Source organism: Kogia breviceps, chromosome 15, assembly GCF_026419965.1.
Source record: "Kogia breviceps isolate mKogBre1 chromosome 15, mKogBre1 haplotype 1, whole genome shotgun sequence".
NCBI classification, from domain to species: domain Eukaryota; kingdom Metazoa; phylum Chordata; class Mammalia; order Artiodactyla; family Physeteridae; genus Kogia; species Kogia breviceps.
Window position 1 is genome coordinate 23,885,853 of NC_081324.1, and position 27,300 is coordinate 23,913,152.

Below are 27,300 nucleotides of genomic sequence, written 5' to 3' on the forward strand. Positions count from 1 at the left end.
ATTGGAGAAGGGATATTTCACTCCTTTATAACAGGAGTGAAGGCAGAGTATGTACATGTTGATGCAGGTGGGTTTGTGGATTTTAAAGTGGAAAGACAGGATAGTTATCTGATAGACTCTATTGAGAGTCAGCTGAGCATGAAGATTGGGGATTGGTGTTGGAAGTTTACCAAGAGGGCTGTAGGAGAGTTAATTCCCCTGGGACACTAGAGAAGCATAATAGGATTGCTGGACAGAGCTGAGGGCCCACTTGAAATTTATGGGGATGAACTTAAAAGCAATCAGAATGGTTGTATGTTGTTCTTCAGTTATGTATAGCTGCTTTGGAACATGGAGTAGTTAGAGAATTGGATTTAATCAAGGCTGCAGTTTTTCTAGGCAGTTATGATGGAGGAAAGCAGGAGTGTGAGGGAGTTGGGAAGGAGTAAGCAAGGAAGTGATCCTGATGCTGATCCACTGAACCCTAGCTGGGTTAGAAGGGGGTGGGTGGTAGACAATGAAAAAGTGGTAGAGAGAGCCAACCAGGTCAAAAATTGTTTGAGTCGGGTACTAGAGGAAATGGTCTGGAAAGCAGGGCGATGGTGGTATTCAGAGAGTGGAATATATGAATTCAAAATTTTGGTGGTAGTGCAATTATTAGCAAAGAGAATGTGCAACCAGGGCATGACCATGGGAATGGGTAGTTGGGGTAGGTTAGAGAAAGTGAACAAGCAGATCAAGGCCTTAGAGACCATATTTTTGGGTGGCTTGAATATGAGTATGTTGATATTTTAAAAATGAGGACTGGAGTAGTGTGGAGGGGCAGACAGTGAAGCAGGTGCTCAAATGATTAGAAAATGAGCAGGAGTGACAGTGCCGTCTATAAATGACTGTAGCAAGAAGCACTGATGGGTAGTATAGTCTGATGGGATGTTTCAGGGCAACTGGGATGTCAGGAGACATAGTTTGGAAGCTGTACTGCTTCTCTGTGGTACATGGATTGTGGAGAGAGAAAAGCAAGTCACCACTTATAAAGGCTCCAGAGAAAGAACTGTTCTCAGGGGACACCCAGGTTTCTGTTAGACCAGGGGCAAAGAGGTTAAGCTTGAAAATATTGAGGATTTTTTCTGATGAAATATGTGAGTTCCAGAGGGGATGGGGAGAGCTGTGGGAGACTGTGTTCGTTTAGGGGCTGTACTGAATCATACGGCATTGGGCCAGGGTGTGTAGCAGCTTTAGTTCTCTTTGCTGATCAAGGTAAACAGGGATATAAGGCATAATTATAATTAGCCCTGATGATCCTTTAGGGGAAGGTAGGTAGTAATTCTAGTTATAGCTTTAGACAGTTTGTCATGGTGAGGCTTTTGGCCTCATGGCCTGAAAAGGAGGTGTCTTACTGAAGGATTCAGAGCTCCGTGAACCTCCCTTATATCCCGCTGGTTGGTTGTGTCCTGGCTGGGGAAGGGGTATCTTATTAGTAGTATGTTCTTAATAGTTATGCATCGTTGTATTGTGTAGGGTTAACTAGAGAATCTACAGTCATCTTAACTGCTCATTTTGAAGCTAATTTAACTGAAATTTATGACTTAAAAAGCTTGAAATGTAGCGGTGGAAGACCATGACCAATTCAGAACAAAATGGATAACAGAATTTCCTTCTCCCAAGCTGCCGGGATTCCAGGCACCTGTGATACGTATGTCTACATGCGTGTTTGTGCACAAGGAGCTTTGCAGCACAAACAAGCATTGCACAGCAGCCAGACTTTTTGATAGGAGACTTAGTTATTAGGACCTCCTGTTAAACTCTAGTTTTTTCTAGGTTTATGAAAATACAATATCCCATAACTGATTTAGTGAGTTAGTAGGCTAGTATTAATCCTAGGTAAAACTGAAAGTGAAGGTTGTATGTATGTATGAATTGTATGTCATTCATCTGTAAGATCACCAGAAAGGACTTGAATTCTTGGTCTGTTTGCGGTCCTTCAGAATTGGCAGTTGGACTGACCTTCAGAAGCACCGTCATGTAGGCCCCTCACGATCTGCCCTCTCTTTCCAGCCTTACCTCACTCAGAGTCTCCAGCTGGAGGGCCAGGTGCACCGAAGGTTCACCCCTTCCCAGCTTTGTCTGATGCCATCCCATGCGCCGAAATGCCCTCCTCCTCTCCTCCTGCCGATCTGTCACTCACCTTCACACCCCAGGTTACAGGCAGCCTTCTTTGGGAAGCTCTCCTGGAATGCCCAAGCAAAGCGACATAGTCCTCTTTCTTTGCACAGGACTCTGTGAAACTCTCAGAACATTGTGTTATAAAGACATTCCTGCCTGTCTGCTCAAGAAGATTATGGGCACCTTGAATGTATTGAAAACAGTTTATTCATTGAGGAACCTGTGCGTGCCTGCCAAAGAGACAATTTAGTAAATGTTTATTCACCATAAAAAAAGGGGCAAAACGCCTGGGAGAGATGGTTCCTTGGGGGATATAAAGAAATGCAGATGTGGGGTACCAAGAGGAACAGAAGGCAGTAGAGCCAAAAACACAATCCAAGCAAAATATATATATATATATGTACGGTTCCGTGGATGAGGCTGAAGAGTGGGAGAGACTTCTGTCTGGCAAGATAATTTGGGACCAGACTCACTGCAAACCACAGAATGCTATTCCTTATAGCAAACAGATTGAATTTAGTCCTGTTATATCCCAAGTGCTTGAAGATCTGACTTGTGGTAAATTTTAAACTTGTAATCCCCAGCGGAGGCCAGGGGACCCCGTTTATTGTTTTGGAGCTGGAGGGGCAGTGAGGGTAGTGGGGGAGAGCATCTGCTATAGACTCAGAGCACTGTGGGTGCAGACCTGCTTAGCTCTATTATGTGCATAAGGAACTTAGCCTCTGAGTATAATTTCTTTATGTGTAAAATTAGGTGAATGATAATGCTTGGTGAGTTATAAATTTGATAATTTGTATAGATCACCGTTTAATGGCAGAAACTGCTCTTTTTCTTCCCCTCTTTCTTTCACTGCCTCTCCCCACAACAGTCCCTTGTGTATAGTAGTCTTTACTTATTTATTTATTTAATAAATTTATTTATTTTATTTATTGATAAGCTGTGTTGGGTCTTCATTGCTGCGCGCGGGCTTTTCTCTAGTTGCGGTGAGCGGGGACTACTCTTCGTTTCAGTGCACGGGCTTCTCATCGCGGTGGCTTCTCTTATTGCGGAGCACCGGCTCTAGGCTCACGGGCTTCAGTAGTTGTGGCTCCTGGGCTCTAGAGCGCAGGCTCAGTAGTTGTGGCGCACGGGCTTAGTTGCGGCATGTGGGATCCTCCCAGACCAGGGCTCGAACCCGTGTCCCCTGCGTTGGCAGGTGGATTCTTAACCACTGCACCACCAGGGAAGCCCTCCCTTGTGTATAGTAGTCTTTAAACGTTATTGATTGTACATCCCATCAATGTAACCTTTTAAAGAAACCCCCTGATTTAAGTGGATTGACATACATTATATAATGCATCGTTATACCAATAGATTATGTAAATTATAAGATATCTGCAAATTGACAATTTCCAAAAGATAAAATTAATTTAAAAATTTAAAGTATTTAAATTTGAGTTTATTACCAATACAGAAAAAAATTTGATATTACAAATATTATTAATCATCTGGATGAGTTTTTAAACTCAGTTGCTAATCACAGTGGCTTCATAGTGTCATTATTTAATGTCTCAAGGAACAGTATATTTTATAGCCATGCTCATTGTTAATAATGGTGGCTATAAATCTTTATTTCAGAGACAGTTGATAATGGATGGGGAGGCAATTTTCTTCAGAGATTTGATAAACATTGTCTTTGTTTTTAGCTTACAAAAATGACTTAACAAAGAGCCGACACAGGGAGTAGAATGGTAGGCTCTACTGTTGTTTGCTTGTACTGATCTTTACTATATATTTTTTTCGGTCTGTGATTTCTTTTTTTTTTTTTTTTTTTTGCGGTATGCGGGCCTCTCACTGTTGTGGCCTCTCCCATTGCGGAGCACAGGCTCCGGACGCGCAGGCCTAGCGGCCATGGCTCACGGGCTTAGTTGCTCCGCGGCACGTGGGATCTTCCCGGACCAGGGCACGAACCCGTGTCTCCTGCATCGGCAGGCGGATTCTCAACCACTGCGCCACCAGGGAAGCCCCGGTCTGTGATTTCTTTACCAGAAAGTTTAAAACAGTTTTATGGTTCCATTTTTTAAAAAATTTTCATTTTTTTGGCCATGCCACGTGCGTGGTTTGTGGGATCTTAGTTCCCCAACCAGAGATTGAACCCAGGCCCTGGGTGGTGAAAGCGCCGAGTTCCTAACCACTGGACTGCCAGGGAATTCCCTGGTTCCATTATTAATTTTTAATTAATTAATTAATTTTTAATTTATTTGTTTATTTTTTTAACATCTTTATTGGAGTATAATTGCTTTACAATGGTGTGTTAGTTTCTGCTTTATAACAGAGTGAATTGGCTATACATATACATATGTCCCCATATCTCTTCCCTCTTGCGTCTCCCTCCCTCCCACCCTCCCTATCCCACCCCTCTAGGTGGTCACAAACCACCTAGCTGATCTCCCTGTGCTATGCGGCTGCTTCCCACTAGCTATTGGTTTTACATTTGGTAGTGTATATATGTCCATGCCACTCTCTCACTTCGTCCCAGCTTACCCTTCCCCCTGCCCGTGTCCTCAAGTCCATTCTCCAGTAGGTCTGCATCTTTATTCCCGTCCTGCCCCTAGGTTCTTCGTGACAGTTTTTTTTTTTTAGATTCCATATATATGTGTTAGCATACGGTATTTGTTTTTTTTAATTTATTTATTTTTGACTGCATTGGGTCTTCGTTGCTGCATGCAGGCTTTCCCTAGTGGCGGTGAGAGGGGGCTACTCTTCGTTGCCGTGTGTGGGCTTCTCATCGCGGTGGCTTCTCTTGTTGCGGAGCACAGGCTCTAGGCGCGCAGGCTTCAGTAGTTGTGGCATGTGGGCTCAGTAGTTGTGGCTTGCGGGCTCTAGAGCACAGGCTCAGTAGTTTTGGCACACGGGCTTAGTTGCTCTGTGGCATGTGGGATCTTCCCGAACCAGGGCTTGAACCCGTGTCCACTGCATTGGTAGGTGGATTCTTAACCACGGCGCCACCAGGGAATCCCTGTTTCCATTATTTTTAAAATAGATTTTTACGAGAGTCAGTTTAGTTAAACCTAGATAATATGATCAAGCACGCTAGACCACAGTATGTCTCCTTATGCTGCAAGAGAAGGAAGGAGCGCGTGCCTCTTTCCCCCCTGTTGCGGGCAGGACCCCACTCAGGGTACCTGGATTACTGGCATGGCATGTGACTACTGACAGGTGGGCAGAGTGTAAGAATCAGTGCCAGTCTGAGTAATGTGTACTGCTAAGGCTTAGGGTCTTCATATTTCTTAGATGAAACACAAAGTTCTGTTATTTTCTTTGCTCGTCCACTTTGGAGACCATTAGTGTTAGTGTGTGTTTATTAATTGCTAGTTGGTTGTATTGAATGCTCTGTGGATATTTCTTCAATCTCATGAGTACTTTCAGACCATTTGATCTAGTGTTCACTCTTGTTTGCATTTACTACCTGTAACTTTCATTTGGGGATCATTTCTATCTTGGGAACTTTCTGGATTCATTAATTTGGAATCCTCTTTTTCAAATATTTATGAATGTGCTCTCTTTTCATAGATTCTACTTTCCTAGTCCCACCTAAGCTCTTATCTTACTCTTCTTATCCTTTGATGGTAGATGATGTTGCTGTTGTTGCCTTTAAGGCGTTTAAAAATTCATTTCAAAGTGTTCCGAGTTTTGGAAGAAATTCTTCCCATCTTTCCTTGAATGTCACTTTCAACCAAAGAGTAATAGTTACTCACAGATTCTCAGTTTTTAATGCCCAGGAGAGTAACAGCTGGAAACCTATATGGAAAAAATGACTGTTACTGAGGTGAGAATAAATCTGTTCTGCATATTTTGTTATAGTCGTTTGATTTATATTTACTCCTTCACAAGTGGAAGTTGAATGCTAATGTAGGCACTCATTCTAAGATTTTACTGTTAGAAATCTATTTGTAGATTCCAAATGGATTCTTTTTGGTTATTGATACTGTTAAAGTTAATAAACTTATTAATATAGGTAGTTTTTGACAAAATCTCTTGCATAATTCAGACTTCAATCCTGATTTTTATTTGGAGAAAGTAAAGAATTTCGTATGAATATTTTTACATAAAATGTAAAAAATTCAGTTTGTAAAAATGCAAAATTAAAAATTACTCATTTCCTATTCAATGTAATATAAAAAATTACATTGTCAGGGTGCAAAGGAATCAAACCACAGTGAAGAAGGGAGACACCCATCTCAAGCAACCCACAGTCTAGCAGAGAAGACAGTCATGCAAGCCAAGGGTATGAAGTAGTACAGCTGTGTATAAGAGAGAGAAGTTTGTAGTAATAGTGAAAGCTCTAGCCCTAATAAGGCCCTTTAATTTTCACAGGGGTGACATACTACACTGTTGGATTTCCTCAGATGAAGGAGGGGTGAATGGTTGTATTTGGTTAAAGCTTGTTGAAAGGTACTTATGTTTCTCTTCCATCATTAACACACATGCCTCTATTTTATGTTTTGTTGGGGATGCCTCATTGCCAGCAGATGGAAAGGTGGCCAGGGTATTGAGGGGTTAGAGATCATGTATCATGGGAAAATGTTGTGGGAACAGGGCTTTTTTGGTTGGAAGAGTGGGACTTCTGTGTAAGTATACACTGCCAGATGCTTAGAGCTGTGATGTGAGGACTTCTCTGTTTTCCTACAGGAATATTTCCCCAACTTCACCCATATCCATGCAACCACCATGATTTTGTCTTATATGAGTACAGCTTGAATTCCAGTTTACTTACCTCACTTTTTCAAAAAGTTAAGCATATTGTTTACTCTGTCCTTATATTACCACCATGATTTTGTCTTATATGAGTACAGCTTGAATTCCAGTTTACTTACCTCACTTTTTCAAAAAGTTAAGCATATTGTTTACTCTGTCCTTATATTACATACATGGTGAAGTCCTTGAAAATTGAGATTGATATCCTAGTTTATATATTTCTAATATACATAACTCTTGAAGATTATTAAGAAGTGCCACACTTAACCATCTCTCACTTCATCAGTGGTCCATGCACCATTTTGGGAAACACTGCTTTAGGGGCCAACCTCAGGACAGATGGAATGAGGTTACTGGGGAACCAGATATGGACCTGTTCAAGGGAAGGGCTATCTGTCCTCTGAGCGTACAGGCACAGTGCCCCTTTCTTATTTCTTGCATCAGATTTAATTTATTTAATGTTTTTGCATGGGGGTATGAGATGGGATTTATCTCAGAGGACACTAGGTTTTTTATTCATTTTGTTTCCCTTCCTACTCTACACTTTACTATAGTATCTGGCTCATCTTAGCTTCTCATAAATGTTTATTTTAAGGATATGTGATTCTAGAGTTTTACTTAGACCAATGAATTCTGTTACCTTTCATTGTTTCTCCTTTTTGAAAACAGGTGTTATCTTCATAAACACTGAATTATTTCAGTGGATTTTTTTTCAATTTTTCTTTAATTGTTCTGTTCTTAAAGGAGTAAGACTTTTAAAGTTTCATATGGCTTATATTATGCTGGATTATAAATCAGAGGTTCTGAAAGATTTCAGACTACAAAGGTGGATAAAATGTTTTAGTGTGCTCTGAGTTTTTAAAACATTTTCCTCTGTTCTTTTGTGGTGTGTTTTTTTTCTCTTTTTTGAGATGGTCAAAGCATTCCTTTTGGGAGACAGGCTGGGGGTTTTAATATCATGTTGTTTTGTGTTAGGAAAATTGAACTTGACTCAGAACTGTTTTAGGAACTAGCAGTCACCAGATATTTTAAGAGTGCTTTAAATGTAAACACATGTAAAAAAGTGAAGATATTAGTGACCTTCCCACCACCCTTCCCCCTTTCCTAGCACTGTAGTATGATTGGCTGTAGTTCAAGTTTGTGTATGTTGCTGTTTTATATTCATTTTCAAATGAAACAAATGAATTGCTAAAGAATGTTTTCTTAACATATAGCCTGATTACATGGAGAGGTACTTGAGGACTGTGCCCTTTAATAACGATGTAATATCAAATAGGGTATGTTTTCCTCAATAAACTGACATTTTAATATATTTCTTTTATGAAATATTGTTCTAAAAATATCATGTAAATTTTTTTCAAATTTTATGGTTTCTTTTACTACATTATCATTTTAGAAATCACAGCATTCTAATGAGAAAAACAAATCACCTTTAGTTCCAGTTATCAAAGGTAACCACTGTGAGCATTATGGTGTATACTTATCATCTTACAAAAAGGAATGCATACTGGGTTTTCTTAGTGGTAAACATTTTAATGTAAGTTTAACATATAGAAAAGTGTACAATTAGTGTATAGTTCAATTCATTGTCATAAAGTGAATGAACATACATGTAATTACCAGTCAGGTCAAGTAATCCCAGCATGCCAGAAACCCCACTCATGTACTCTCCTAATTGCTGTCCTCTCCCAACTGCATGGGAAACCACTGTTGTGACTTGTAGCGCCGCAGATTAGTTTGGAAATTTATACAGATGGAATCACATGCTATGTATTCTTTGGCGTCTTCTTTGGTTTGTAAAGTTCATTCATATTTTTGCATGAAGCATATTTTGTTCATTTTGATTATTATATATTATTTCATCTTAAGACTATCCAATATTTTATTTATCCTTCATACTGTAATGTGTATGATTATTATTTCTAACTTTTCCCTGTTAAAATAATGCTGCTATGTATATTTTTGTACATGTCTTTGCACATAATGTAAGCATTTTATTAGGTATAATAATTAGGCAAATTGCTGGGTCCTAGCTGTGCATCATTCAAGCATAGTGGTTACAGTTAAACACTTTTCCAAGTTATTTTCACCAATTTACTCTCTCACTATAGAGTATATGAGAGTTCAACTTGCTCCACATCCATGCCCACCATGCTTTTGGAGAGGGAAAGGATGTAGTCATGTTTATTGAGATATAATTTATACACAGTAAAATTTACCTTCTGTTAGTTTAACAAATATGTATAGTCATGTAATAACCACCATAACCGTAAGATTTTGAACATTTCCATCATCTAAAAAAGTCTCCTTGTGTTCCTTTGTAGTCAGACCCTAACAACTGACCCTCCAAACTAGTTTTACAATGCAGGTATCTACCACTTAATATCAGTGATCACAAAAATTCACAAAAATCAGACATTATGCCAAAAATACTGATCTGGAACCTATTTAAATACTATTATTTTAAATTTTAAAAATTATAGTGTATATAATAACTCAAATTACTCAACCAGTTTTTTAAAGCACACTAAATGCCAGTGTTTAACAAACTAGTGTGTTTTTATATAAAATGCTTAAAACATGGCTTCCTGATGAAAGTGATGATTTAAATAGTAATCTCTTCTCTTCCATTTAGTCATTTTTTTCCTCACTCCTCTTTACAACTTTTTAAACTTTTACCTCTTATTGTGTAACACTTAGCAAAATCAAGGGCTCAGTGTGAAAGGTCTTAGGAAACACATTTAGTATGTGTGCCCAGTGGTGGAGAATGGCTCACACAGGGCATGACACTAAGATGCCCTGTTAGTTATCAACAACATCTGAGACATTCATCTCCTTTTTTTTTTTTTTTTAAACACTCAGTTCAGTTTCAAAATGTCAACAGTTCTGTTACACCAGTTATCTTTGTAATGAAATTTGATTCCCCCTCTCCCCCAGTACATTATTTTGTTTAAAATGTTTTGAGTTTTGGAGATACAAATATAAAAGATTATTTTTTAAACACTAGTTGAAAAGGATTAAACTGAGTGATATATTCTAGGAAGTTTAGATATTAAAAACTAGCTGACATTCATTCTACTGGGAAAATGTTAACCTTGTTGACATGTTGGGTGATATGCCTGGATTTCTCACCATGGGCTTGGTTTTCTCTTGTGTTGATGAGTTATGTCACAATTAATTCAGACAGTTTCTTCTTATTCAGTGTTTAAGTGTATATGTTTCTCTTGAGTTTTAAGATGGAGAGCTCTTTAATTTGATCTCTGTCTTCATTCTTTAGAATAAATTGTGGAATTGGGCTTGTTAGGCCAAATAATCTGTGTATTGTTAATGTTTGTGATGCACATTACTTGACTGCCTTTCCCAAAGATGGTGCGTACCCATTTACAGTCCTACCACTGGTGTCTGAAAATACCTGTCTTCTAGTAGTCTCATCAGCATTAAAGTATTATAATTTAAAATACAGGACTAAAGCCAACTTTTGACACTTATATTTAGAACTTTAAAAACAGCATGTTTTTCCTTTAAATAGCAAATATAAAATCTATATTATTTATATACTTTTAAAATATCAAATATAAAATCTGTCTTATACACTGTAAAAATAACCTTTGGTAAGTAACTGAAGTAAGAAAGAAAGTAAAAAGTTGAAGTAAACGAACAAATTAAGTTTATAAGTTGGAACCCTCTAAGGAATATGAAACATGAAAAAGATGTAGCTATTTTCTATCAGGGAGTCCACAGGAAGGTTTGTGCCTAAGTTACATACATAAGTATAATCAATTTCAGACTGTGGCAAGTACAATGCTGGAGAGAGCTATATAATCAAAGTGCTGTAAAGGCAGTCATTTTTTGCTTCATTGGAATAGATGAGTCTGATTTGGACCTTGAAGGATGCTCTAAGCAAGAAATAAAGTAGGAAAAAGAAATGAAAGAAAATTTTTTAAAGCTGGGGGGAAGTAGAATGGCTTCTCTGGTTAATTGTAAACTTGGAGAAAGTCTAAACCTATCGTCAGTTCTACACATTGATTTCTGAGTTATTTCTCAACTGTATTTTCTTCCAGGGTCATCCTGACATTTAGGTAACATTCTTTTTCTCCCTGCAAACTCATTACCATTTATTTATTTGCTTGTCTTTTCCATGTCCATGTCTCCTTTAGACTATAAACTTCATGGATAGGGCCTCATTGTCTTTGGGTTCATTAGTGTCTAATCCAGTTTCTTGCACTTCTCTAATCCCCGATGGTACATTTCCTCTGTGGCTGGTATGTGACCCTTAAAAGAAATTAACTTCAAAGAAGTTTAGTGATCATCAGATATTTTTTCCCATACAAACGTTCATAACTGGTGATGGAATTGTTCTGTATTTTGATGGTGTCAGTGTTAAATCCTGATTGTGATACTGTACTATAGGTTTGTAAGATGTTACCCTTAGAGGAAATTGGGTGAAAAGGTGCGTATTTTTTTACAAGAGCATATGAATCTATAATTATCTTAAAAACTTAAATAAACTTTGGATATGCAAAAAAAATTTTAAACTATTGTTTGGGGAAAAAAAGGTCTCTAACCAAGCAATAATATTTTGGAACTTTATAACACATAATTGTGTTAGGATATTGGTTTGGCTTTTTTTTTTTTTTTTTTTTTTTGTGGAATGCGGGCCTCTCACTGTTGTGGCCTCTCCCGTTGCGGAGCACAGGCTCCGGACGCGCAGGCTCAGCGGCCATGGCTCACGGGCCCAGCTGCTCCGTGGCATGTGGGATCTTCCCGGACCGGGGCACGAACCCATGTCTCCTGCATCGGCAGGCGGATTCTCAACCGTTGCGCCACCAGGGAAGCCCTGGTTTGGCTTTTAATAGAGATCAGACACCAGTAGCTTAAAAAAGATAGAATATTTAATATTTCTCTCACGTAAAAGTCTAAGCTAGTCCAGGGGTGTAGGCAGGTTTGCTTCCTGAGGTCATCCAGAGACCAGAGTTCCTTCTGTCTTGTTTTGCCATTCCCTTGGTGGTATCCTCATGCACAAGGTCAAATCTGTCAGCCCACCACTTTACCTGGGTTCTAGCCCATGGGAACGGCGAGGATTTGAAGAGAAAATAATTTCCTTTTAAGGATACAATCTAAAACTCACATGGGCTGCTCCCAGTCACATCCCGATGGCTGGAATTTAGTCATATGGCCATAGTTTCCTGGAAGAAAGATTGGGAAATGTAGTTCTGCCCAGCTAAATCTCAGGGCATTTTATTAATAAAAGGAAAGAGAGCATGGTATTGGGATCAGATAGTTAGTCTGCCCCAATGTTTGCCCTGGAATGCATGTCCAGTAACTTTATTGGTGAAACTGCCTTCCCCTATTTCACTGTACTTTTATAGGAAAAGTATAGATGTTTGAAGAGTTAGGTATATTTGTTGGATCATTATGGCAATTAAAATTGGTATGAATATTTGCTTCCCCTTTTTCTAACCTCCTCAAAGACAAAGTATAATTTTTTTCTTCTTTGTATTTTTTATACCTGGCATAGAGCCTAGCCCTAATTAGGCACTCACTACCTATTTATTGACTGATTACCCTTTTATCTGTGTTGATTGAAATGTCTCTAGCAGAATTTTCATAAGTATTTGTAATAGCTGACCTGCTTTCTCCTTAATTTCTTCATGGTCTCTGTTTTGTTACAGTATTACAGTCTCAAAATATATGAATATGACCCTTTTAGCAGATTTTTGTAACTATGGATGACAGTATAGTATGTTATCATGTATTTTTTTGTATAGTTTTGCTTGAATAATTAGTGTTCTGTAATGTATTTTTTAGATATAAGAAATCAGTTATAGTGGCAAGTGGCATGTTTAGTAATATAAAAAAACAGTAATTTACCTTAATCTCATTGTCTTAATAGTTTACTTTTGAGTTCAAAATTTCTTAAAATGAGAGTTCTTTTTTCTTTGGTTATTATTTTATTGATGTTTCAGTTTGTCATACTTTATATTTTTTTCACATTTTTATTGTTAAGAATAAATAATCTTGAGTCACTACTTTTAAAAGGTGGAGTCATCAACACTAGATTTTTTTCTTTTAGTTAATTTCAGTACTTTCCTAGTTTTAGTTAGATGAATTTTATTTTGAGCATTTATTCGGAGGACCTGAGGGATACAATTAAAAAACTTTGGGAGACCATCCTTATTTTGGTTTTTAGAACAGAAGGAAATACACTGTAACTTTCCCTTATTTTTTTGGTGGAGAGAAGTTTTTTTTGCCAACAGGAAAATGCAGTTCCACTAAGATTCTTGGGTCATAGATCAGAGGCTTGGATCAGCAAAAAGAAACAAACTTTTGGAAGAAATCTGGTCCAGTATTATGGCCAGTTTAAACTACAATGTAGGCAGTGGCAGGCTGCCTCATTTCTCCCTGTAAAGAAAGGCCACATAGCAGTAATATTTATCAGAGAAAGGAAGGAAGGCTGTCTGTCCGGTGGGGGTGGAGTGGGATAGCTTCTCAATAAAATGTTCATTTGTTGACATTATAAGCAGCTTTGCAGCCCTCTTGGAAAAACTTGGAGCGGGGTGGGGGGGGAAGGAGACTTCAAGTTCTGTTAAAAGCGAGTCAGAATTTTGTTTGTGAAATTTGTCCAGTGCTAGTCACTCTTATTTCTCCTAGTAATGGAGATGCACAGCTGTGAAGAGAATCCCCCCCACAAAATAAAACACTTATATTTTACCTTGGAGAGCATTTTGTGATTTTTTTGTTTTTTGTTTTTTTTGCAGATTGAACTTTCTAATTGTGTTTTTCTTTGCTTGCAATCCTTGAACACACAGTGGTGGATATAGGGGTAGGCAGTCATGGAGCATACTCAGTGGAAGGAAGTGACTGGAAATTTTTTTAAATGTTAAGATAAACAACAAATCAGTCCCAAAGCAAGTAATACTTGGCTACTGGTTGTACTTACTTATATAATTTTGATTTTCTTTTTAAATGCCTCAAGTTTCCCAGCTATATCATGAACATTGTTTTGAATAAATTTAAATTTGTGATGTGTAGTGATCACTTATTTTTTTGGTTTGTTTTTAACTGAAGTACAGTTGATTTATATATAATGTGTTAATTATTGCTGTACAGCAAAGTGATTCAGTTATACATATATATTCATTCTTTTTTAAAAATATTCTTTTCCGTTATGGTTTATCATGGGACATTGAATATAGTTCTCTGTGCTACACAGTAGGACCTTGTTGTCTGTCCATTCCATATATAACAGCTTACATCTACTAGCCCCAACCTCCCACTCCATTCCTCCCCCTCCCACCTCCCCGTTGGCAACCACCAGTCTCTTCTCTATGTCCGTGATTCTGTCTCTGTTTCATAGATAGGTTCATTTGTGTCATATTTTAGATTCCACATATAAGTGATAGTCTTTCTCTTTGTGACTTTCTTCACTTAGTATGATAATCTCTAGTTGCATCCATGTTGCTGCAAGTGACATTATTTTGTTCTTTTTTAATGGCTGAGTAGTATTCCATTGTATATATGTACCACATCTTCTTTATCCATTCATCTGTGCTTGGACATTTAGGTTGTTTCCATGTCTTGGCTATTGTAAATAATGCCGCTGTGAACTTTGGGGTGCATGTATCTTTTCAAATTATGGTTTTCTCTGGGCATATGCCCAGGAGTGGGATTTCTGGATCATATGGTAATTCTATTTTTAGTTTTCTGATGAACCTCCTTACATATAAGTCTTTCACCTCCTTGGCCAGGTTTATTCCGAAGTTGTTTTTTAATGTGATGAAATGCATTTTTTTAATCCAGTTTCTGTATCAAGGAGATTTTTCTGGCCTTGTCAAATGAGTATGTAGCTATGATTCTTGTTCTTTACTTTGGCATTGCATATATAGTATGAGAATGATCTGTACTTTGAGGGTTTGGTAGACTTACTTGTAAAAAAAAAAAAAAAATCTAGACTTGGATGGTTTTTAAGGATTGGCTCTTTGGTTTACACTCTTATAAGGTTATTTGTCCATTCAGGCTTTCATCTTCTTTGGCCAATTTTGGTATTTTGTTTTCTCCTAGATATTTTAGTATTTTGCTTAGGTTTTCAAATATATTGGTATAAAGTTGTACGTGAAATTTTTTTATAATTATGTGTATGTTTTGATATGTAAAGAAAAATTGAGAAAGATACATAAGAAACTTAATATTATCTTGGTTATCTATGGGATGTGGAAGTGGAATTATGGGAATAGGGAATGATAGTCTTTTAAAATTTTATGTCCGTGGGCAATATGAGAATTTCCAAATTATGGACTTGTTTTACTTTCATAATCAAAATAGCGAGTGTTATTTCAAACTTTAAAATGTGAGAAAGTATAGAATATTGTACAGAAATAGATTCATCTTACTAGTCCCAGCACATTTCTTTTTTGTAGTTTTCCACCAGAGCTGAGTTGTATTTTTATTTTTATTTATTTATTTATTTTAACATCTTTATTGGAGTATAATTGCTTTACAATGGTGTGTTAGTTTCTGCTTTATAACAAAGTGAATCGGCTATACATATACATATGTTCCCATATCTCTCCCCTCTTGCGTCTCCCTCCCTCCCACCCCTCTAGGTGGACACAAAGCACCGAGCTGATCTCCCTGTGCTACGCGGCTGCTTTGCACTAGCTATCTATTTTACGTTTGGTAGTGTATATATGTCCATGCCACTATCTCACTTCGTCCCAGCTTTCCCTTCCCCCTCCCTGTGTCCTCAAGTCCATTCTCTACGTCTGTGTCTTTATTCCTGTCCTGCCCCTAGTCCCAGCACATTTTAATTGTGTGTTTTCTTCTCAAGCTGGACTCTGGACTGTTTTCACACTGGGCGGTGTGGGCAGCAAAGCGGCCGCTGCTGCAGAAGTTTCTTCCCCTCTGGCCAACCAGAGTCTCCTGCTTCTGCTGGTACTAGCCAACCTGACAGATGCTGCAGATGCACCAAACCCCTACCGACAGGCCATCATGTCCTTTAAGAATACACAAGGTTTGTGGTATTTTTTTCCTCTGAATAGTCTTTCTAATGAGGAAAGAGGGTATTGATTACCCCATATTGTGTACTTTCAATTGTGGAGATGACTGTCCGGTTGTATGTTTTCATGTTGGTTAAAGATGAGAAAAACTAAATTTTCTGTGTATATTCTCAGGAAGGTCAAGTAAATGTTAGATGAGGGCTGTGGTTCTTTATATCCATTTATATTTACATTTCTTTCAGAGATAACCAAACCAGCATGTGCTTAATTTAGATCCGCCTGTCCTACCTGTTAGGGATAGGAATTAACCTGGAAAACTCTGAATGATACATCATTTGAAATTTTTAATTTAAAATCTATATTCCATTTAGGGTTTTATATAACTAAAAATAGAAACAGAACTCAGCAGACTTTTTCTGCAAAGGGGCAGATGGCTTTTGTGGTCTCTGTCACCACCTCTTAACTGCCATTGTAACATAAAAGCAGCATACGTAATACATAAGCAAATGAGCATGACTGGGTTCCAGTAAAACTTTATTTCCAAAACAGGTAGTGGGGTGCCTGTGGGCTGTAATTTGCCAAAACCCTGAAGTAGAGCACGTGCAGATAAGTTCCATGTTGAAGCAGTAATCACTTATCAAAAAGTTATACTCTAAAAGCAAGATTAATATGGTAGCTAGATTTTCAAAATACATCCAACAGTAATATAATTAAGATGGGTAAGAAGTGCAGTTATTGGCTAGGAAGATTTTTAACACTTCTGGTGTTTGCTTTGTTCCTTTCCGGAGCTGTTCTAGTATACGTTTCTTATAGACAGTGTTTGTTGAGCCTTTGCCAATTCTGGCATTATTATTTGCAGGGGGATATGAGTCTCTAACAATTAGATAGATAAGAAATGAAAACTCATGTATCTAATAGTATTTTCTATTCTCATCGCTGTACTCTTCTTGGTGACAGTGTGACTTTAGGGTTAAAAAAGGAAGTTTTGGAGTCAAGCTGACCTGAGTTCATGTCACACTCCTGTTACTTCAAAGCTTTGAGGCCTTTCACAGTTTGCTTAATCTCAATAAGCCTCAATGGTCTTTTCTGTAAAATGAAGATAGTATCACCTAATAGGATTTGTATAAGTACCAAACAAGGTAAGGTTTTGAAATGATTAGCTCAGATTTTGCAACATAGCAGGTGTTCAGTATATGTATCTGCTATTATTACTTTTGCTGCTCTGGCCAAATGATACTGTTTAGGGTTGAACCTTCTTGGGAGAGTCATCTTTTGGGAGACTGTGGTACAGAACAGTGTGATTCAGAACATTGGCTTTAGGGTGAGACTGACCTGGATTCATATCCCAGATTATATTCTTTATATACTAATTTCCTTATTTGTGAAGCAGGGATTATAATCTCTACCTCATAAGGTTCTTAGAAGAATTGAATGAGCATTTATCATAGGACGGACTCACTAAATTATTGCTGCTGTTGTAAGAAACAGTATAATGTGGTGAAAACAACAGGAGCTGATCTGTGTTTACTCAGGGATTATCTTGGAAAAGTTGCTTAATCTGTCTAAGCCTCTATTTCATCCTTTGTAAAACTGGTCAGAGTAATGACATGATTGTCATATGGGTTGAATAAAGGATAATACACATAAAGCTGTCAGTATAATGGCTGGTTCATAGCACTTACAAGCTAGTAACATATAGACACACAACATATGTATTCCATTTGTAGTCAGGTATAATACAGGTTGATGAACCTGTGTTATTCTGCTTCCATTGTAAAGAGTTGTAGTGTTTCCAGCATCTTCCTCCACCAAGTCTTCTGTAAATCCTGTAATATTTGCATACTCACAATATATCCAACACTTCCTTTTGCCATCCTTTGCAAAAATATAGGTCAGTCTTACAAAAGTTATTTTTGTAAGTGTCAAAAATACAGGGCTAGGATTGAAAAAATAACCTATGTTCTGAACGTGGAAGGAAAAGTGAGGGCACTTTGTAGTAAAGTTGAAGACATTTTTTAGATGCGTTCTTCTCACAAATGTAAAGGTTAAAAAGGAAAATCGGAGAGACATAGGACTGTGCTATCATAAAGATTTTGTTGGCACACGTTTCTTTTCCATGAGAGCACAGCTTCTGGCAATGTTAAAGCAGTGGTTTTTTAAAATTTTGTTTTGTTTTGTTTTGCTAGTGGTTCTGGGTCTTTAAAAAAAACAATTCTTTATGCATACTTGTCAAAACACATTAAAATATCAGCTCTTTGTGCTGTTATGTTCCAGTGCTTTATCTGATGAGACTATAATTTTCTGTAAGTCAGTTGACCTAGCTTCACTTCCTTTTAAACTTCCTAACCTTGCTTGCTTCAGTTTTTAAACAAATCCAGTAAACTGTAGGAAAGGGGCTATGTCAGTTTTGGAATATCGAGAATTTTCCCTATGTTGGTTGTAATTTATGCTTTTCATCATTCCAGTAACTCTACTTAAAAAAAAAAGCTTCTTAGTAGTTGTAGTCAATTAGTTTTAAATTTTCCTTTAAACAAAAATGTTTTATGTTTTCCAAGAGTTGTCTTAGGTTTGGTATGTTCTATGATAGAAGCTAATGTTGAACATACTGATTTTGATATCATTTTTAAATTATCTAAATTATATGTTATCCTAGCTATTTTCTTCATAAATGGCTTGATGACATTGATGGATACTTCAGCCCTGATAATTCATTTGAAAAAAATTAACTTAGCTTCAAGGCAGTTTTTTTTTCTTTTTAACTCTTATCTTACAAGAGAATTTTCTGTTTGTCTCTCAATATTTTTATTTAGGACTGATGGCCATTTAGTTTTGGTAGCAAAGCATTTCAATGCTGTGGTTAAATTGTATGTATTAAAGAGGGTTTTTTTTGGCCTACCCCCATAACTGTGTTTATTTAAGCTCATATTTTTATTGACAATTTAATTCAGCTATGTTAATGCAAAAATAGTAGTGGAGTCAAACTGCGTGACTTAGGTTAGTTTTTTTTTATACTCGGCTTTTAAAAAAAAAAGTCACTCTGTTACATGGTATTTGCTCATATATTTATAATCATTGGAAAGCTGTGGTTTAGATAGTACAGAGAAATAAATTGTCCGAGTTTAGGTTGGGTTGGGTTGGGTTTTTGTGTTTTGTGTGTGTGTGTGTGTGTGTGTGTGGTTGTTTTTTTGTTTTTGGTGAGGAGATTTCAGTTCCACTCTCTTAGCAAATTTCAAATATACAGTACTGTGTTATCAATTGCAGTCATGTTTTAGTTAGTATAGTTGTTTTTTAGGTAAAATTTAGAATACAAATTGAAATTTTGAGCCTGAAATGTAGCAACCTATACAATATTAATGGGAACTGAATTGTATACATTAACAATACTTTCATTGTTATTTAATATCAGGCACAGTCTAGAAAATAGTTGTAATATTTTAAAAATTTTGTGTTTTCCGTATTCCAGATAGCAGTCCTTTCCCCTCGTCAATTCCACATGCTTTCCAGATAAACTTTAACAGTTTGTATATGGCCCTATGTGAACAGCAGACATCTGATCAAGCAACTCTCCTTTTGTATACATTGCTCCATCAGAATAGTAATATTAGAACATACATGTTGGCTCGCACAGATATGGAAAATCTTGTAAGTATCATATTAAACATGGTTTTATATTTTATAATATTTTGAAGAGTAATTTCTTTTCCCAAGAGGATATGTATATTTACCTGGTTGCAAAGGTGATAGTCAAGAGGTTGATAGGGAGATGCCACCAGGCAAAGGCAGAGGTATGAGTTTTACAGTGTAGGAGACAGTGCACGTAGAGATGGCGTCACAGTGCAGAGCAGGAGAGCACACAGCACAGCAAACTTCCCTGTCCTTTAGGTCCTTAACAGCCAGCCACTGCCCATGATTCAGCCTGGATGAAGTCCTCCAAGAAGCACTGGCTGCCATTGTCAAGAAGATTTTTATACCCTCTTGGTTCCTTTCTGCTAAGTGCCTGCTCACGAAGTTCAAGTAGCTGGTCACAGTTGTCGCGTATTCCTGATGAGTATGGCTAAAAGGAAGGGTGATTTTTCAACTCAGTTTCCCAAGTGTCCTATCCCTTCAACAGGCTTTGACACTAAGGCTGTCTGAACTCAGTTCCTGGAGTGTTATAGTTATTGTAAGGTACCATTGCCAGATATCATATAAATGTACATTACCCTTTACTATGTGAGTGAAATTGGTTCCAAGTTTTTGCTCATAGACAACAACTCCTATGGGCAATTATTGATTGATTTCCATTATAACTAATGTGTAATCAAAAGTGTTTCTACGAAAAGTAAGCTGCCTCATTAAGGTGTTGATGTCATGTTTGAAATACATACTTATAGATAACATTGGACTGTTCATGCATTAATAAAATTGTGAACATCTCTGAAATAGCTGGCAGCTTGCTGGTGGCAACAGGAATGTCCCCTCTGCACCAATTTTTATAGAGTGATAGCAGGATTCACCAGGGATTTGGTGGCCACTTTTTTTCAGCATTAAACATGAAAATAATGAGTAAACATGGAATATTAGAATTTATTTGAAGAGCATATTCTATGTCAGAGTGACACTAAGGACAAAAAAATGTGATGAAAGAACCCATCTGCGCACCAGCTATATGTGGAAAACATTGGCTTAAATAGCAAAATTGGGTGTGACAGTGTACTGCTCATGTGAGTAAAAGCTTGTAAAGAAAAAGCTTGATTACTAATGGGTGAGTGAATATAAGCAGAGACGATTCTGAGCATGATGTAGCCTAAGGAAAATGATGGGAATAAGCAGAAAGCCCATGACATCATCAGCTCTAGAAAGTTCCATGGTCAGGATGTTGGTACAAAAGACCATGCAGGGGAACAGTTGTCTGTATGTGATGACTTAACACCAGTGAAAAGTTAAAAGGTTTTGTTTGGGGATTTTTTGGGGGGCTGGGGTGGGGTGAGGTGGGGCTTGTGTATTTGTTTTTGTTTTTAATGTCTTTTTGTGTGTGTGTGTGTGATATGCGGGCCTCTCACTGTTGCGGCCTCTCCCATTGTGGAGCACAGGCTCCGGACAGGCTCAGCAGCCATGGCTCACTGGCCCAGCCGCTCCGCGGCATGTGGGATCCTCCTGTACCGGGGCACGAACCCGTGTCCCCTGCATCGGCAGGTGGACTCCCAACCACTGCGCCACCAGGGAAGCCCGCATAGATTACTTTTATAATGTTTTAACTGATGTCCTTCCCTTTCCTTTTTCTTCTATAATTTGTTGAGTCTGTGATTAGAAAATATGTTACTGTTAGGAAATTCACTATGCTGATCTGATTTTGTTGTTAACAATTCTTTTATCCTACAATGTTTGCTGTTAAGAAGGTAATGCTTGATATATTGCAGTGTTTCTAAGAATACCTTATTGTGTAAGTTCCTACGAGGCTGAAGGCCGATTCTCTTCTATTGAGTGTCAGGTGTTGACCATGAGCCTAAATGGTCTCTGTAAACCCAGCCTTTACGTGGTGGCAGACCTTTGCAGAAGAGGATGCCTTTCTCTGCTGGTACTTTAGTTATACAAATGGAAAGTACTTTCAGTCACAGGCTGGTTTGTGAAATTAAAGCAAAGGGTACATGATAAAAGTATAGAGGTTTAAAACATTGGTTTTATGATAAAGTAATTGTAATAGTAAATTAAAATTTTTATTCACTAGGTTTTACCAATTCTTGAGATTCTGTATCATGTGGAAGAAAGAAATTCACACCATGTCTATATGGCCCTTATAGTATTGTTGATCCTTACAGAAGATGATGGCTTCAATAGATCCATTCACGAAGTGGTAAGTTACCTTCACTTTAATCAGAGTTACAGAACAGACATGTCACTCCATAAAATTTACTACCATTAGTACCCTACTTCCTTCTTTTCCTTCTGGTAGATATTTCTGCAAGTGCCTGACTTAGAAATGGTGTTTCAGATTTATGAAGTGATGCTTTTTTTTTCTGAATGACTATTAGCTACTATTAAAAACTCTCTCAAAATAGTTTCTTTAGTAATTGATAGAAATGTTTTTGCTGCAGTGAGATCATTTTTCCTCTCCGTTTCCGCTTTTTAGTTGTGGCAGAAATTATCAAACAGGTTTGCTCCTTTTCTATAGAATGAGTGAAAGAATAGGGAAGAAGAAGAGGACTGAAAATTGTTTTGTAAAACAATGTAAAATAGTGTAGTATAATTTAACTCTTTAAATTTTAGTCCTGTTTGTGAGTTCCATTCCCAAACTGATTTTATCTTCCTCTTTGGTATTTTCTTTGTGTCAAAGTAATACATGTACACAGTTTTAAAACTTACACAGAAGTACTAGGTTTTAATGCGAACTAGCAGACCCCGTGTCTGCCTCATACCTGATTGCCACTCTCCAAAGACAAATGCTGTCAGCTCTGTCCATGTTTCTAAATAACATGCTTATATTGTTATTTCTTGATTTTTCAGATTTAGAGATTAACCACTCTCCCTCCTGCACATCTTGCGTGTTCCCTCGGGGTTCCTAGACCCCTTTCCAGCACAGAGACTTTTTCCTTCTTCCATCTCATTGTCATTTTTGGTTAACTCAGCTTTTACATTATTACGATTTTGTTAACTATTATTCTACCCTCAGATGGAGTGTATGATAATTGTATTTCCTTTCTTGTACATGTTTTAATTTTTCTGTAGCACGTCATTGCCCTGTTTTATATTCATATACCAATCACTAATGCAACTCCCAACTTTAGCAGAACTGAGAACCCCCTCTAAAGCTATTAAAACATATTGCACATTTTCTCCATTTCATTTTTGTCTTTGGCTCCTGTCTTAGTTCCTCATTGGAGGCTTTCCTCACATGTGTGGCGATTCTTGCTTATCTGTTTCTATTGAGGAGCATGCACTAAAACGTTGATTGCAAGTTCTGTGTGTGGGCAGGACTTTTTCAACGTAATGTGCTCCACATATTCTATTTCTCTGGGTGTCCTACTCGCTGTAGGCCTTTTCTTTTGGGGTAATTGATCAATTTCTGAGAAGGGATTCTTCCAGTCTAGTGTGGGGGTCGACTGGGAGAATGGGGCTATAGGGGTCTCACTCTTCTTCGGGTACAGACACCTTCTTCTTCAGTAGAGCTTTCACGTCATCTTTACTCTTCTCTACTGTCCTGTTGAAACTATTTTTGCCTCTTATGTAGTGCGACCATCATTTCAACTAAGGTTTAAGGGATCTTGACACTGTAGAAAAAGGATAAAACATACACAGTTTTTGATTCTTTTATTTACTAAAAGTACCACAAGATAAAATATTTGCACTGACTTAGTTTCTTTTTAAACTAGCATTTATCTTTCTTTTGATAAGTTGAAAAAACAGTATGATTTCTAAAAACATTTTAAAATTGAAGTGTAAAACAAAGTACACAAATTTTAAAGGTACAACTTATGAGTTTCTATGTATGTGTATTATTACCACCCAGATCAAGTTATTGAACATTTCTAGCATAGTAGAATACTCCCTTTTGCCCTATTCTGGTCAATATCCCACACCAAACTACATTTTGAATTCCCTCCTAATAGATTAGTTTTTGTTTCTCCTTGAATTATAGTTGTCACTGGGGGAAAATGGGTAAAGGATACATGGGCTATCTCTGCATTTTTCTTAAAACTACAATTATTTCAAAATAAAAAGTATAATTTAAAACATTGGGGAGAAATTTGGAAAAATATTTTTCAAAAGAAGATATGTAAGCACATGCAAAGTACATGAAAAATGCTTACTCTTACTGGGCATTAGGAAATTAAATTAAGGTGTTCTCTTTTATGTTGGCTTCTTTCACCGAAAATAGTGTTGCTAAAATTCACCCATGTTACTATATCATTAGTTTGTTCTTTATTATTGCTATGTACTATTCCATTGTGTGAATATGCCACAATATATTTATTCATTCCCTTCTTGGTGGATACTTGGCTTTTCTTTCCCCACTTTGGGGCTATTTTTGCTAAAGCAGCTGTGCACTTTTTTTTTTTTTTTTTTTTTTTTTGCGGTACGCGGGCCTCTCACTGTTGTGGCCTCTCCCATTGTGGAGCACAGGCTCCGGATACGCAGGCTCAGCGGCCATGACTCACGGGCCCAGTCGCTCCGCGGCATGTGCGATCCTCCCGGACCGGGGTACGAGCCCGTGTCCCCTGCATCGGCAGGTGTACTCTCAACCACTGCACCACCAGGGAAGCCCAACACATTTTTGAACGTGTATTTTGATGGGCATATACACTCATCCTTTTGGGCATATACCTAGGAATAGAATTGCTGAGTCATAAGACAGGTGTGTGTTTAGTTTTAAGGGATACAGGTAAAATTGAAGGTATGTATACCCCACAAGTCATCATTTCACTCCGAGGTTACGTAGGAAGACTCTTGCACATTTGCAGAGAGGACATGCTTATTAATGGTCATCTACAGCACTGTTTATAATATGGAAAATGAGTGGAACATGCAAAGTAAAACAGTCAGGGTACTGGCTATATCAGAGCAAGAAAGGGGAATGAAAATGGGGAAGGGTGCACAGTGGGGCTTCCCCTAGGTCTGTAATATTCTTTTCACTTCAACAGCAGCAAAAACAAAAGTAAAAGAAGTAACCACACAAAACTTTGAACCATATCTGACCAAAATATTAAGATTTGACATAATTTAACAGTGGATATACTTTTTATTATATTATTTTCTATACTTTTTTGTATCTTTATTATGTTTGGTAATTAAAACAATTTTAAGTTAGCACAGTATTTTGCATTAAAATTAAATTTTACTGACTGCCAAAATAGAGATTGTAAGATAGGGAAGGCGTTAGATTCAGTTAACATTCAAGTCCATTCCATAAGGATTTCAGGATATTCTAGATGACATTCAGGTGTTTAAACAAGTTGTTCTTTTTCTCTGGAGTCTAACTTTCTTATTGATCTGTTTACTTTTATCCTTTTCCTTTTTATGTGTAATAGTAAAAATGAGTGAGTCAAGTGTTTTTACAGAGTTCTCTACATGGAATCATCCACTGTGGACCTAGCTGTCTGTGAAATATATTCTGGTATCTTATTCTGGTTAGAATGATCATTTCTTAATACCCAGTGATACTGAGCATTTTTCATGTACTTTTCATGTGCTTATATATTTGCTTTTGTGAAGTATTTTCCACGTTTTTCCCCATTGTTTTAAATTATGCTTCTTATTTTGAAATAATTATACTTGTAAGAAAAATTCAGAGAGATCCCATGTACCTTTTACCTGTTTTTACTCAGTGACAGCTATAATTGCAAAACAGTAGTATAGTACCACAGCCAAGACATTGACTTTGAAATAGTCACGATTCAGAGCATTTCCATCACCACGGGGATGTCTCTCATGTTGCCTTGTTTAGCCATACCTCCTTTTTTAAAAATTGGATTTTTGTCTTACTGTTGACTTGTAAGGCTTCTTTATATATTCTGAATCATGTGGATTTTTTTCCAGTCTGTAAATAAAGTGAATTATATGCTGATTAATTTTTGAATATTAAGTCAACCTTGCATTCATGGGATAGACTGCTCTTGGCCATGATGTAGTATCCTTTTATGTATATTTTCATATACAATTTGGTTAAGTTTTGAGCTTTGGTACTTTGTGTATTTCAAGGCATTTGTACACTTCTTCTAAGATATTGCATTCATTGTCATTAGTTGTTCATAGTACATTCTTATTACCTTTTTTAAAACTTATTACCTTTTAATATCTGTAATGGCCATAGAGATGTTACCTCTCTCAATGTTGGTATTGGAATGTGTGTCTTTTCTCTCTTATTCTTCATCTATCTGTCTAGAGGTTTCTCTTCTCTTCTCTTCTCTTCTCTTCTCTTCTCTTCTCTTCTCTTCTCTTCTCTCCTCCTTTTTTTCCCTCTCCTCTCCCTCCCTCCCTTTCTCCCTTTCTTCCTTCCCTCTCTTAAAATCTTTTCAAAGGACCAACTTTTGATTCCATTGAATTTTCTCAATTTTTAAAAATGTCATTAATGTCTGCTCTTTATTTCCTTTCTTCTGCTTGCTTAAGCTTTACTTGTTCTTAATTTTTTTCAATTCTTTAGGTAGAAGCTTAGATCTTTAATTTTATATCTTTCTGCTTTTCTATTACAAGCAAAATATATGAAAGCTAGTAAGATTGATAAATCCCTAGAAAGACGATCAAGAAAAAAAGCTGCAAACATTTATTATTGAGAGTGTGAGTGCATAAGAGGAGATCAGGAAAGGTTCCACAGATATTTAAAAATCCTCAGAGGATACTATTGATACTAGTAATTTTATACCATAAAATTTGAATGTTACATGAAATGGACACATCCCCTCCCCCTCTAGAAAAAACTTAAGCAAAGCTCACAAAAGGAACAGAAAATCAAAATAATTGTTTATATTAAAGAAACTGACTTTGTAATGTAAAATCATCCTAAATAGAAAATTATAGGCACAGATGATTTTTTACCTATGAATTCTTCTGAAAATTGCAGGAGGAAATAACACCAGTCTTATAGAAGTTCATCTAGATGGTAGAAAAAAGGGAAATGTTTCCAACTCCTTTTAGGAGGCCAACATAATCTTGATACCAAATTTAACAAAATTTGAATAAGGAAAATTGCAAGCATGTCTTATTTATGCAAATAGATGGGAAAGTAGAAACAAACTGAACCAGCAATATGTGAAATGATAACATGTCATAATCAAGGTGGATTTATTCAGGAATGAAAGGTTGGCTTAACATTTGGAAAACAATGAGTGTAATTCATCATTTTAACAATAAAGGAGAACTGTCAAGTGATAAATCTAAATAGATACCAAGAAAGTATTGTGTGAAATTCAGTCTCTTTATTCTTTAAAAACAAATAAGCAAACAAACAAAAAACAAAACTTAATGAATCAGGAGGAAAATTTCTTAATCTGATGAAGGGTATCTACCAAAAAAAGAAATAAACAACTGTGTTAAGCATCATATCTAATGATAAAATGTTAAAAGTCTTCATTCTGAGATCATGAACAAGTCAAGGATATCTGCTAACAATATTGAACATGTGATTGGAGGTCTATTCAGTGTATTATGGAAAGAAAAAGAACTAAATTATGTAATACTAGAAAGGAAATAAAACTTTTTTCAGATGATATGATTGTTTAGATAGAAAATTCAAAGAAATCTATATATAAAATGTTAGAGTTAGTAAGTGAGTTTAGTAAGATTGGTGGGTGTAAGATCAATCTTAAAAAAATTGTATTTCTCATACCAGCAATAAGTAGAATGTGGATTTTTTAAAAGATGCCTTTTATAGTGGCATCATAAAATATCAAATACCTTAGAATAAATGTGGTGAAAGATGTGTAAGATCTCTACTTAGAAAATTCTAAAACAT

The 27,300-nt window shown here is 36.9% G+C and overlaps 1 protein-coding gene across 6 annotated transcripts in view; it reads left to right on the forward strand.

The window, feature by feature from the left end:
• Positions 1–27,300, forward strand: part of DYM (dymeclin) — a 383,872-nt gene that overhangs the window by 125,567 nt on the left and 231,005 nt on the right. For all 6 annotated transcript variants that reach the window (XM_059039793.2, XM_059039792.2, XM_067015750.1 and 3 more), the window contains exons 9-11: positions 15,707–15,889; positions 19,339–19,517; positions 21,583–21,708. In XM_059039793.2, the coding sequence (XP_058895776.1) occupies positions 15,707–15,889; positions 19,339–19,517; positions 21,583–21,708 (488 nt within the window). The remainder of the gene's footprint in view (positions 1–15,706; positions 15,890–19,338; positions 19,518–21,582; positions 21,709–27,300) is intronic.